General features: G+C 48.1%; 1 protein-coding gene across 1 annotated transcript; it reads right to left on the bottom strand.

Annotated features, from left to right (window-relative positions):
- Nucleotides 1-391: 391 nt before the first annotated feature.
- On the bottom strand, nt 392-11,385 carry DMRTB1 (DMRT like family B with proline rich C-terminal 1). Its single transcript, XM_007945963.1, has 4 exons — nt 10,809-11,385; nt 8,640-8,845; nt 4,448-4,622; nt 392-456 (listed from the first exon to the last, which is right to left on the bottom strand). The coding sequence occupies exons 1-4, from the start codon at nt 11,383-11,385 to the stop codon at nt 392-394; spliced, it is 1,023 nt and encodes a 340-aa protein (XP_007944154.1).
- Nucleotides 11,386-12,602: the final 1,217 nt, after the last annotated feature.

The raw sequence follows: 12,602 nt of genomic DNA, 5'->3' as shown, positions 1-12,602 counted from the left end.
AAGTCTGTGGCGCCCCCAGCACAATGCCACCCCCAACTGGGGACCAGGCAAAGGCAGCAGAAGGCCGCGTCAGATGATGCAGAGCAGGGCCTGCAGAAATCAAAGACTGCCTCTGGAGGTCAGTATGATAAACAGCAACACACCCACGTTAAATTCATTCCTAAACACGAGCCCCTCCTCTCCCCCGGTAACCACCTAAGATCTCAGGATTTAGAGAACCTGAGAAATCAGCCTCCTTACAATTCACCCTCCTTCCTCCTGTCTTGAAATGGAAATTAGTTGCAATCTTATATCTATCAGTAACCTTTCTCCTTGTACATCTCTCAAAGCAGATAAGAAAATCATTGCTGTCCCCCCAAGCCCCCACTCTGCTGGTTCCCAAGGGCCAGGCTTAGCCGGACTGCTCCTGAGAAGATGGCTGGTTGGGCTCACAGGGCACCTCTGCATCCTGGTTGTCTGTGAAGGGCAAAGAAAATGATTTAGGTTTACAAACTAGAGTTATGTTATGTGCCGTCGAGTCGAACCCAACTCATAGTGACCCCTTCCCTGGGTTTCCGAGGCAGTATCACTATGGAAGTAGATTGCCCCATCTTCCTTCCGAGGAGTGGCTGATGGGTTTGAACCGCCAGCCTTCTGGTTAGCAATCAAGTACCTATTTTCAGAAGCAAATTTTCTGTAAGGCATTCTTATTCTCGGACCCTTCAGAGAATTTATTTGCTTTTAATTTGCTAGGTAGGGGTCGGTCATAAGACTGGAATTCTCATGCTGGCCACATGATGGAGACACTCAAGTTCAAAGTCCAGCCCTGCTCCCCCTAAGCTGGGCAGCATTAAGAAGCTCCTCCTCCTCTCTGAACCTCAGTTCCCTCTGTGCGAAATGAAATGAGGTCTACCTTGCAAAGTCAGCATGGGGATTAAATGAAACAAATGACTGCTAACTTCACTAATGGCTTCATCACTGCAGGTTCTGTTCTTTAATCCTCAGAAAACCCCATAGGGGAGGGATCATTATTTGTTCCAGATTTGCAGATGTTCAAATTGAGGCACCAAAGAGTGAATTAACTTGCCCAAAGTCACACCCATGCCTCCTGGCTTAAGGGCCAGCATGCTTCAGGCCATGCCCTATTGCCTCTCCACTACCCATTCTAGGTACTGCACCTATGGCAAGTGTGTAACAGGCGGACTCATTCTACCTGAATAACTAGGATCAGAGGCTGCTGCCCAGTCCAGCTGATGAGGCCCGAGACCTTTTCTTCCTTCCTCCTTGAGCAACCAAATCTAGATGGGCAGGGCCTGGAGTTTACTTGGCCACTAGTGTAACTAATACAGAGTTGATTCTGACTCACAGCAACCCCATGTGTGTCAAAGTAGAGCTGTGCTCCATAAGGTTATCATTGGCTGATTTTTTACAAGTAGATTGCCAGGACTTCCCTCCTAGGCACCTCTGGTGAACTTGAATCTCCAACCTTCTGTTTAGTAGCCAAGCATGTTAACTGTTTGCACCACCCATTATGACCACTAACTAGTGTGGGACTTGGAAATTCATTCATTTCCCTGAGCCTCAGTTTCCGCTTCAGTAAGGTAGAGGAGGCGTCACCAGACTCACTTAGCTCTTAAAATTGTTCTATCGTTTTCAAGATATTTACAAAAGCAGAGAGGGCCATAATTATCTCAGGCAGGTGGCTGTTCCTGGTGTACTCATATAATTTAACTTCCTCTTCACCAGAGATGGCCATCTAGTCTCTAGTCCCTTACACAGGTCTGACAGTTCAAATCTAAGAATGAGTATCTACCTACTTTATCTAGTTGGTTGTTCTGTTTTTCACTTGTAGCTATAGCTCCTAACTCATAACTCACTGCCATTAAATCAGTTCAGACCCACAGCTATAGCTCCCCCAGCCCACAGGAGCCAGGATGCCTCCAGTGGCACATTTGTAGTTTTGCACCAGCACTGACTGCCCTGCCTCTCTGCTCCTCAAAGTCCAGCCCACTCCCAACACCATATCCAGAACTCTCCACCTGGCAGCTACTTGGCAGGAAAAAAAACTCGACCACATGTGCGGCGCTCCCATTTTTGCTACCTCTCTGGGAATGATTGATGTTTTTGGTTCTCCAGCATGGCCATGGCTGTTAGCACACGTGTCTGGGAAAGGGGTCTCACTGCCCACAGCACCGCATGCCAATTGCTGTCTCCAAGCTCTGTGCTTATTATACAACCCGGGGGCATACCTGAGGGTATCCCAGCTGCACCCTAGTTAGAGCAGAGGCCAGCACACAGGCTCCAGAAACAACATAGTGGAGGATGCTGGCTATAAGGAGAACTACCCAGGCTCTGGTAGTATAGTGCCTAAGGCACTTGACTGCTAACCAGGAGACTGGCGGTTCAAACCCACCAGCCACTCCTCAGAAGGAAGGTTGGGCAATCCTACTTCCGTAGTGATAACTGCCTCGGAAACCCAAGGAGGGGTCGCTAGGAGTTGGGGGCCAACTCTATGGCAAATAACAACAACAACAACAACAACAACCCAGGGGTGGTGACAAGAGCTCCAAATTGGGAGTTAGATTTGTGGCTTTATCTCTGGCGGCCACACCTGTAAAATGGGAACAGTATCACCATATCATCTGCTCCTCAGGGTGGGACTAGGTAAGATCTAATGTTCTCTCTCCACTGGGCCCCAGATAATACAGAGGATGTAAAGGAGTTTCTTTGAAAGATGCACACTTAGGTCTACCACCTAAGAGAGGCAGAATGGTGTTATGGTTAGGATTGTGGGCCCTAGAGTCCAGGCTTCTCTACTTACTAGCTGTGTGATCTTGAGAAAGTTACTTCTTATCTCTGTTCTTTTTCTGTAAAATGTGGATAATAATAGCACTTACCTTATTGGGCTGTCTGGGGATGAAATGGAAAGCATGTAGCACAGTCCCCCGCACAAATTAAGTAGCCAACAGATGTTGCAATGATTATCACTACTATTTTTCCAATTGGCTCTTTTGGCTTCCTAAGCCCCATGATTCAGTGTTCCGCTAACCCTGGCACGAAAGGAATCATGGAAGCCGGCCTTGAACCCCACTGTGTTCTGCCCGAAAGTCAGGTGCTGTGTGCTGGGAAGCACTGCCTCCTAGGCCAGGACCCCTTCTCTAGTCATGTCACCCACCTGTTGGGATGGGGGTCCTGGCTGCTGATGAGTGGGATGTAGCTTTACAATCTGGAACCACCTCATCAGTCTGGGGGGTCTGAACCTCTAGAGTCTCTGAGGCCCACTCTCATCACGACCTGCTGTCACTGAGGGAAAGGTCCCCTGCAGGTTCATCTGGAGCTCTCAGTTCCATCAGTGCTGGCAGATGCATTCTAACTAAAACCAAATTCTCTCTTAAAAGTCTGGTCGTGGATTTAAATTAGCTTTCCTCCAGGTGTCCTAACACTGAAATCAGCCTTGATGAGCAGCCAGCAGGCTTGTCTCTGATGATAGCTTTTTTGTACTTCAACTCTCTGGGCTACAATGTACTATTATTTACTGGAGATGGCTAAGCAGGTGGTGGCCTGTCTGGTCACTGTGCCTCCCACCAGCACCTTAGGATCTTCTGCTCCAAGTGTGATTCAGCAAAGCTGTGCAACTGGTGCTGTGGTTCTGAGCAGCAGGTAGATTCCAGCCCTGCCCATCTCAGCTGAGCCACTCACTGAGGACGAGGAAAAGGCCTCAGGTCCCATCAGCTGGACTGGGCAGCAGCCACATCCTAGTTTTACAGAAAAGGACCTTCTGGATCTCTTCAAGTTTGCCAGCCCTTCCCAAATTGTAGAAGCCACAGAGAAGGACTGGAAGGAAAAAACTCTATAGAGCTTTTAAAGCTCCAAGAGCCCTCAAAACAACACCCACAGCATTTTCACACCAAAATCTCAGTTGATCCTCACAGTAACCCTATGATGGAGCGCACTTTATAAGCAAGAAGACTAAGGCCAAGGGGGCATGAGGGCCCAAGGTTGTCCAGTGCACCAGAGGCAGAGCTGCGAAGGACAGGGCCTTCAGCCCCTGGTCTGGTAGAGCTCTCTCCAGAGTGGTCTGGGACAGAAAAACATCCCCACCAGCCCCAACTGCTGTTTCCTCATGAAGAGAGGCCTTGTCCTAATCAGAGAGGCCTGGTCTTTGAGCACACCATAACCACGCCATCCTCCACACTTCTGCCCCTGAGCACTGCTAAAGGTGAGGGAATTAACACTGGCCGTGGAGCCAGACAGAGAACTCTGTTCAAATCCCAGCTTTTCCATTTATATCTACAAGAATCTCTTAGGACCTTGGTTTTCTCACCTGACAATGGGAACCCACTTCTCTCAGATGCAAGCATCTGTTCTCCATCTCCCCCCTCTCCACACATACTTCAGATTAGACCCCTCCTCCAAGGAGTCTTCTTGGCTCTCCCAAGAGCTGTCTGGAAGATTGGTGCCCACTTACCAGTGATTTCTTTGTCTGTATCACTCAGGACAGCCAATGAGAAAGATGGTAGTGGTGGCAGTGGTGGTGGGAGGAAGTGGAACGCAGAGAGGAAGCTTGGTGGTAGGAATGGGGGCCGTGGCAATGTGGTAGAAGGGTAGTAGATTGGGTGGAATTTTCTCACTGGTTCCGATACCTGCATGGCACATATAGCAGAGAAACCAGAGAGGGCAGATGGTCAAAATGACTCCTGTTCCCTAGGATGGGGGGAGACTCATCCCCACAGGTAGATTTGCTTCTATGGCATGAAACACCCAGATCCAGGGCACCTTGGAACAGGGTGTTCAGCAAACACCTGACAAATGACTGAAGGTGAGACTCAATACAGGCAAACCTCAGAAAAGCTGAGGACAAATGAATAGTAACACAGACTGAGCCCTTCTGTGTGTGCCTGGCACCCATTATGTTTAGATCCATTGCCTCATTCGATCCTTACACCTTGCAAGGTAAGGTCTATTACTGTCCTCACTATACTGGTGAAAAACAAGTTCAAAGTCACAGCTGATAAGTGGTGATAAGACCTGTATCCCAGGTCTGATTCTACAGCCCATACAGCTGATAACAGCAAGGTACTGCTCTGTGCTGGGGAAGAGTCTGAATGGCTTCTCAACATGTCCCATTTTCTGACACATGTAACAACTGTAATAAATGAGTGTGCAAGGAGCTTTTTTGGGGCCCTGTTCTAAGGTAGGGGAAGAAGTCAGCAACCTGAGTCTAGTCAGCTGTTACTGAGGAGAGGAAAGCTGGGTGACTTTAGGAAAACAGCTTCACCAATCAACTCTTCTGTGTTTCTGATCATTCGATGCTAAAAAGATGCTAATCCCATACCCTAAGGCTGAAATAAGAGGATTTGCAGGGATGTTGGCTACACAACTCAGAGCTTAAGTGAGAAAGACAAGAATACGAAAAAAAAAAAGGTAAATACTAGATGTAGCAAGTTGTGCTCTGGGAAAAAATATTCTTAGTCAAGTAAGTTCTCCACACTGGAATTACATATGAGCATAAAGGCTCTGGGCCTGCTGCAAAAGTATTCTTATATTAACTCAGCATTTCCTAACTTTATTCGAGCACAAGGAAGGGAAGAAAGCCCACTTTTAAGTACCTGCTATATGTCAGATCCTATGCTAGGCACTTTACATGTATTACCCCCTATTTAATCTACTCCACAGCCCTATGGGATAGGTACTCTTACCTCATTTTACAAATTAAGAGCCTGAGTGAAGTCCTAAGAGGCTGGGTAGCCTCCGCTAGTCATCTGGCTAGTAATTGATGGAGGGAGGCTTGGATCCTAGGTCTGTCCCACTCCAGACTGCACTCTTTTGTGAAGAGAATAGAGAAGCAAAGAGGCAGCAGGTGGGGTAAGAGAAGTAGGAATGAGGAAGATGTCTCTGGAGAGTATCTCAAAACCTGGGCCGCAATAGCACAAGGATAAAAGTCATTCATAGACTCTTGGGTTTGAAACAGTCTGACAAATGCCCGATCCTCTGTCCAGACAGGAAGTGGGTGGGAAGGGGGATTGTCAGCACTTTAATTTCAAGCTGCTCAGCCAAGTCTCTTCCTGGATCACAGCTCCGGCCCAGATAAACCGATTGAGATCACACTCCTAACAAAGGCCGTCTGGCGGGCCATCAATCAGAGCCCAGACCTGGACGCCAGGCTCCAGGCTTCTGTGTGAGCAGACAGTGTGGACTCCGCTTGGCCAGCCCCTCTCTTTGTGTGGAGGCTGGAGACAACTTACTTTCCCTGGAGTGCAATGGGGTGGCCAGGCAGAAAAGCAGCACCCACACATTTCAGGCAGGGCAGGGGTGAGTGAGAATCAAGGGCCATTATTTGCTAAATCTCTACATAAGACATACTTGGGGCAGCAGAAGGTGCCTGGGCCTGGAGTTAGGGCAGATGAAGTGCACATCCTGGTCGTCACCAGCCAGCTGTGTAATTCTAACCTCAGACCATCACTCACCAATTCTGTGACACTAGACAAATCATTTAATTTTTCTGAGCTTATTTGCTCAACTCTAGAGCAGGGTAATGATAAACTACCTTGAAAGCTCACGTAAGGGTCAGTAGGCATCCTGGAAATTATCAAGACCAATGGTTTCCCATTTTTCACCTTGAATCAATGGCAAATGACTTAAATAAAACAATATCTAAAACAGGTAGAAGCAGCACTGCTAGGGCTGAGGCAGGATTAGGGACCCAGGCCCTGTATGCCTGGCCTACATGGGCACAGCAGGAACCCCAGAAGACTGGCTCCCCACTCTGCAGCTAATGACTCCTGACATTATGTAAATGCCAGCTTTCATCTTCTAATTACTTTCCATATTAAACCAAAGAAGCCTGCTTGCTCCTTACTCCTCTTCACCCTCCATCCAGGGAAACATGTCTGAAGATACCCAGGGTTGGCTCTTCACTCTGAGGGAGTAAATGTCAAGGTAATCCCTATTTCCATGAACTGGTGCTGCCTTTCAGCCAACCTATACAACAAATACAGCCATAGGGGGACAAAAGTCAGGATAGGTCACTGGGCCTCATTGTCCTGAAGCCCCACATCCCTTGGGGTTTGCTGAGAGGGCTTTTAACCATCCTGGTCTAGGAAGGCACCTAAGGTCATAAAACCTAGTCACCCTTATCTTGTACCCTAAACAGCCAAAAAAAGAAACAAACAAACAAACAAACACTGCCATCAAGTGGATTCCAACTCAGCAACCCCCACTGGGTTTCCAAGGCTATAAATCTTTACAGAAGTAGATCGCCTCATCTCCCTCCCAAGGAGCAGCTGGTGGGTTTGAACTGCTGACCTTCTGGTTAGCAGCCAAATGCCTTACCCATTACACCACCAAAGCTCTTTACCCCACACAACAGGGGTGGCCTAATGTTAACTTATTCCAGGTTTAAACAGCATACTAGTTAGTAACTGATGATTAATCTTACAGAAAAATTAAATTCCACTCAATTTTTCAACAAACATTTCCTAAGGTGACAGGTGTTCTGGGAAATTTTTCTGTACTTTTCATGACTAAGTCAAGCTCAGGAGCTCTAGTAGCGTATCGCCTAAGGTACTTGAACTGCTAACCAGAAGGCTGGTGGTTCAAACCCACCAGCCACTCCTTGAAAGGAAGGTTGGGCAATCTACTTCTGTAGTGATACCGCCTCGGAAACCCAAGGGGGGTGACTATGAGTCGGGTCTGACTCGACAGCACCTAACAACAACAAGGTCAAGCTCTGGTAGCGTAGTACCTAAGACATTTGACAGCTACCCAAAAGGCTGGAGGTTCAAAGCCACCAGCCATTCTTCAGAAGGAAGGTTGGGCAATCTACTTCCATAGAGTTACCGCCTCGGAAACCCAAGGAAGGGTCCCTATGAGTCAGATCCAACTCCATGGCAGTGGTTGCGTTTGGTTTTAAGGTCAAACACTATCTACTCCTGAAAGCCCCCTGCAGTTTCAAATGGGCCATAACTATGAACAGGGAACCTGGGTCTGGTTCTGGCTCTACCTTAAACTGTGTAGCCCTGGGAGGGTGACATCCTATCTTCCTTCTCCAGCAGAATAAAGGTCCCTTCTAGCATCAGTAGGTCCTGGGGTAGCACAAGCAGTTTGTATTAGGCTGCTAAATTCCAGGTTGATGGTTTAAACTCACCCAGTGGCTCCATGGAAAGAAGATCTGGTGATCTACATCCATAAAGATTTAAAAAAAAAAAAACAAACTCACTGCCATTGGGTCGGATCCATCTCATAGCAACCCCTCCTTGGTTTTCCAAGGTGATATTCTCTACAGAAGTAGATAGTCCAATCTTCCTTCCAAGGAGTGGCTGGTGGATTTGAACCACCAGCCTTCTGGTTAGCAGTCAAATGCCTTAGGCATCACCCACCAGCGCACCCTCCATAAAGATTACACCCAAGAAAACCTTATGGAGCTCAGTTCTACTATGTAACACATAGTCTTCTGTCTTCATTCTGTCTTCACCAGAATAGGGTCTGGTTTTCTATCATCATCAGTACCTGATGAGTTAAAGCTGTGTCACTTCTACCAGGGCAGAAGGCCCGGCTGAGAGCGGGCACAACATTTATGAATTGGCTTCCTGGGACTGAGGGTCAGTAAAAGCAGCTGAAATTAAAGAGAAACCTGGAAAGGAGGCAGGGATGGGACTCACCAATCCTCCGCCATTGTAGGAGTTGCCAGAGGTATGCCAGAAGCCTTGCTGCAGAGGTATCCTTTGGGTTAAGGGCACATCCTGGTAGCTCAGTGGAAGTGGGCGGTATACCGGCATGCTCAAGGAGCAGGGGTACGGGTTGGAAGGCTCTCTCTCCAGGTGCTCAGACCCCACCACACCATCTGAGTTCATGTTCTGAGGGAGCCCTGAAGAAGGCAAACAAGGAGGGAAGTGTGTGAAACAGAGGTCTGGGGAATTTTAGAGTATCACTAAAATAAACACGCATATCAATTTACAAAGAACCCCACCACCATTATACCTCTGACCACTACTGCCTTTTCTTTTAAATTGATGTATTTTCATTTCTTTATTATGGTAAATATTTATGTAACAAAACACTTGTTATTTCAATATTCTTCACACATATAGTTCAGTGACATTAACTTATACTCATGATGTTGTTCAACCATCACCCTTACCTAATCCCAAAAATGTCCATCCCCTCACTGCTTTTTAAACCCTTCAACTACATCTCACTACTCTTAGAAAAGTCTTCAGTATGGCCCACAAAGCCTCATGTGATCTGGTTCCTGCCTCCACTTCAGCTTCACCATAGACCATAGCCTAGCTATTTATTGTTTCTAACCCATTCTCCCCTAATCTCACTTGCCTCCTTAAGTCCTACTCAGCTCCTATGCTACCTTCAGATCACAGTTAAATCATCAATTTTTACATCTTTGAACATTGATTTGTGTGTGTTTCTTATTAACACCGTCTCTCCCACTAGGACAAACTCACTGAGTGCAGGGAATGTGGCTTTACCCCCCCACACACACACACACCTCTCTCTTCATCACTAGTATCTAGTACACAGTAAATGCTCTGTCCCCTTCTATTAAGAGACTCAACACAGAAAGGTACCCTGTGACCTTGGAAAGGCATCCTTCTCTCAGGATTGCTATTTCAGGTTGGTATTCTTCATCAGACAGCTGTTTCCTCAGGACCTAGATTTTTCTAGAATGTCCCAGAAGGCAGAAATAGCCTTGCAGAGCATCTCAGCCAGCCCTCTCAGCATGCAGTAGGGAGAGAATGATACAGAGGGAAGGAGTTTGCCTAAGTTTACAGGGTGAGCAGCCTGCCACCCAGACTCTGGACTCCCACCCGTGCTCTTTTTATCACATTGCTATAGGTATTTTCCTACCAAGAAAATACATCTGTACCCAAAAAGTCATTTTTAAAAACCCTCAGATCTGTGAATTGAATTCAATTAATTAATTTAATTAATTAATGTGAATTGAAATTATACTTTAATACTAGAGCAGCAAGACCTAGGGAACAAAGTAATTTATGGACAAGGTGGGAGGGAAGAAAAGCAAAGCAGTAACATCTCAACAAATCAACTACTCCCTTCCGTGTAGGAAGAGGGCGCACCAGCGAAACAGCTTCATTCCCGCCAAATCCAGTAAAAGGGCGGGAAAGGGTGCACACGGGCACTGGGACAGGGCGCTACCGAGGGGAGGGACCCTGGGAGGAGCCTCCAGTTCAAAGGAGAGCAATGCCCTCAGGCAGTTATATTTGAGCCAGCCCACCTGCAGCCAAATCTTAGGGGAGGAGCCCAGAATGAAGAAACCAGAGGGAAGGAGGGCGCAGGCGCATTAGGCCACTCTGCCGCTGAGGGGCGGCCCCTCCAGCCTAGAGAAAGCAAGGGAAGGGAAGGGTGCGCAGATGCAGTCCTAACTGAGCTGCGCCCCCAACAGGGGAGCTCTAGGGGAGGACCATCGAGCCTAAGGGCGGGAAGGCCTGCGCAAACTCAGGAGTCCCAGAGGAGGAGGCGGCAACGGCAACCCGGCGTGGCGGCCATTTTTTCTTACAAAATGGAAATGTGAAAACTGTAACTAAATGTTGAACTTCCTCTGGACCACCTATTCCTTTCTACTGCTATACTTCCATTTTTGCGAAAAGTCATTTAAACCCAAATCCCTGTTCTGAGAAGGGCTTCTCAAATCAAGGTTACCTCTGGAAACGTTTTCCCCACTCGGAACTTTTGAAAGGCCTAACGGCCCATCCCTGCAGGAAGGGCTTAGGCAGCCAGCTCCGGTAGCTGGAAGGCTATACCCCTGAGAGGAACTGCTGGTGAGGCCAAGAGCGCGTGAGACCTAGGAATCTTACCGAAGTCAGTGGGTGGCGGGCTGGATACGGGCTGCTGAGGCCTGTGCAGCTCCGGGCAGTTGGGGCATCCCCGGCCTGCAGCCTCAGCCTCAAGTTGGCGCCCCATGGAACTGGACATCGCAGCGGCGGCTCCTTCACTCGATTCCACGTGGCTGCGGCTGCTCACGACTAGTTGGAAGGCGCTTGGGCCCGGACTGGGGCCTTGCGGTGGTCTCTCAGGAAAGCTGGAGGTCACACGGGCGTGGGGTATGGACTCTGAGTCACCGGAAGCGGCCAGCAGCAGCGGGCGGAGGCTTGAGCCCTGGCCACCAGCTACAGCGCCAGTAGCTAGCTCAGGCCTCTGAGCGCCCTGGGCCACCTCCTGCTCCTCCTCGGACGCCTGCCTCTTGAGCACTTTCTGCGCAGCCATTATCTTCTGGCGCTCGCTGATCAAGTAGCACTTTTCGCAGGTGCATTCCTTCCAGCGGCACTTGCCCGCGTGGCCCTTGACTGGCACCAGGAAGCCGTGGTTTCGGCACCGAGAGCACTTGGGGGTGCGCAGCATCTTCTCGACCAGCTTGGTTGGGTCTGCTTTCATAGCACAACCACCACCTCCGGAGCCGCAGAGCAAATGGAGTTTGGATGAGCAGCGCCCCACAAGTCCTTGGTGCTGGGGATTTTGGATACAATTGTAACAAAGCGGCTTTCGGTACGTCCCCGGAACTGCAGCAACACCCTTGCATTTTCCCTCCTTTTTTTGGGGTGCAAAATTTGGACAGTCCCTGAATTTCTGTTCCTTAGATAATTAAGTGCAAAGGATTGGGTTGAATAAATTCTTCACAGAATGCTATTGCATGTATGTTTTCTAGGTGGGCTGAAGTCTTAGGCATTTAATTTTACAAACTTTTAATCCCCGCCTCCCCATACATAGAAGGTATTTTGTAACTTCAAAAAAGGCGGAGTGATGTTCAACGGTCCACAGATTTAAAGCTCCAGAGGAATGTAGCTCTCAGTAAATCCATTCCAGGAGAAAAGAGTTTTAACAGGCAAACCGTGTATCTCCTCCCAAAAGCTGTCGCTTTTGCTGAATTTCATTTCTCTTCCCTGCAGGGAAGCAGCCATTCACAGTGATGCGTCCAGAATATTCTCAAGAGCTCAGTGCAGCGTGATGGTAGCTGAAGGCTGTGTGCCCTTACCGTAATTCCTGTTTCTTAAGATTGTTGCTAATACAGGGATGCATTTCTGAAATGCAATAATAAAAGTAATACTCTTATTCATGCCTTCCAGAGTAAAGCATATTTGCCCCTCGCCACCCAGTCAATCTTGACTCATAGTGATCGTATAGGACAGAGTTGTTGTTGTTATTTGCGGTCGAGTCGCCCCTACTCATAGAGACCCCTCCTTGGGTTTCCGAGGCAGTATCACTACGGAAGTAGGATTGACCAACCTTCCTTCCGAGGAGTGGCTGGTGGGTTTGAACTGCCAGCCTTCTGGTTAGCAGTCAAGTGCCTTAGACACTATGCTACCAGAGCTCCCTGCCCTATTAGGTTTCCAAGGTTGTAAATCATTAGGGAAGCAGATTGCCACATCTTTCTCCCGCCAAGCAGGTGAGGGGTTCAAACTCGCAACCTTTCATTGGCAGCTGAGTGCTCTAACCACTGCATCACTATGGCACCTTTAATGCATTTCTAGAATGCTTTAAAAGAAAATTGAGTATTCTAGCACTAGCTAGAATCATTGCTTAACTTTGCCTTGAATTCAGTTATCTTTGTAAACCAGCCAAAATCAAGACACCTTAAAAGCTGGCACAACTTT

Source organism: Orycteropus afer, unplaced genomic scaffold, assembly GCF_000298275.1.
Source record: "Orycteropus afer afer isolate SDZICR_OR568_19922 unplaced genomic scaffold, OryAfe1.0 scaffold00145, whole genome shotgun sequence".
Taxonomy (NCBI): domain Eukaryota; kingdom Metazoa; phylum Chordata; class Mammalia; order Tubulidentata; family Orycteropodidae; genus Orycteropus; species Orycteropus afer.
The sequence above is the reverse complement of the archived record's forward strand: the minus strand, read 5'-3'. Positions and strand labels throughout refer to the sequence as shown.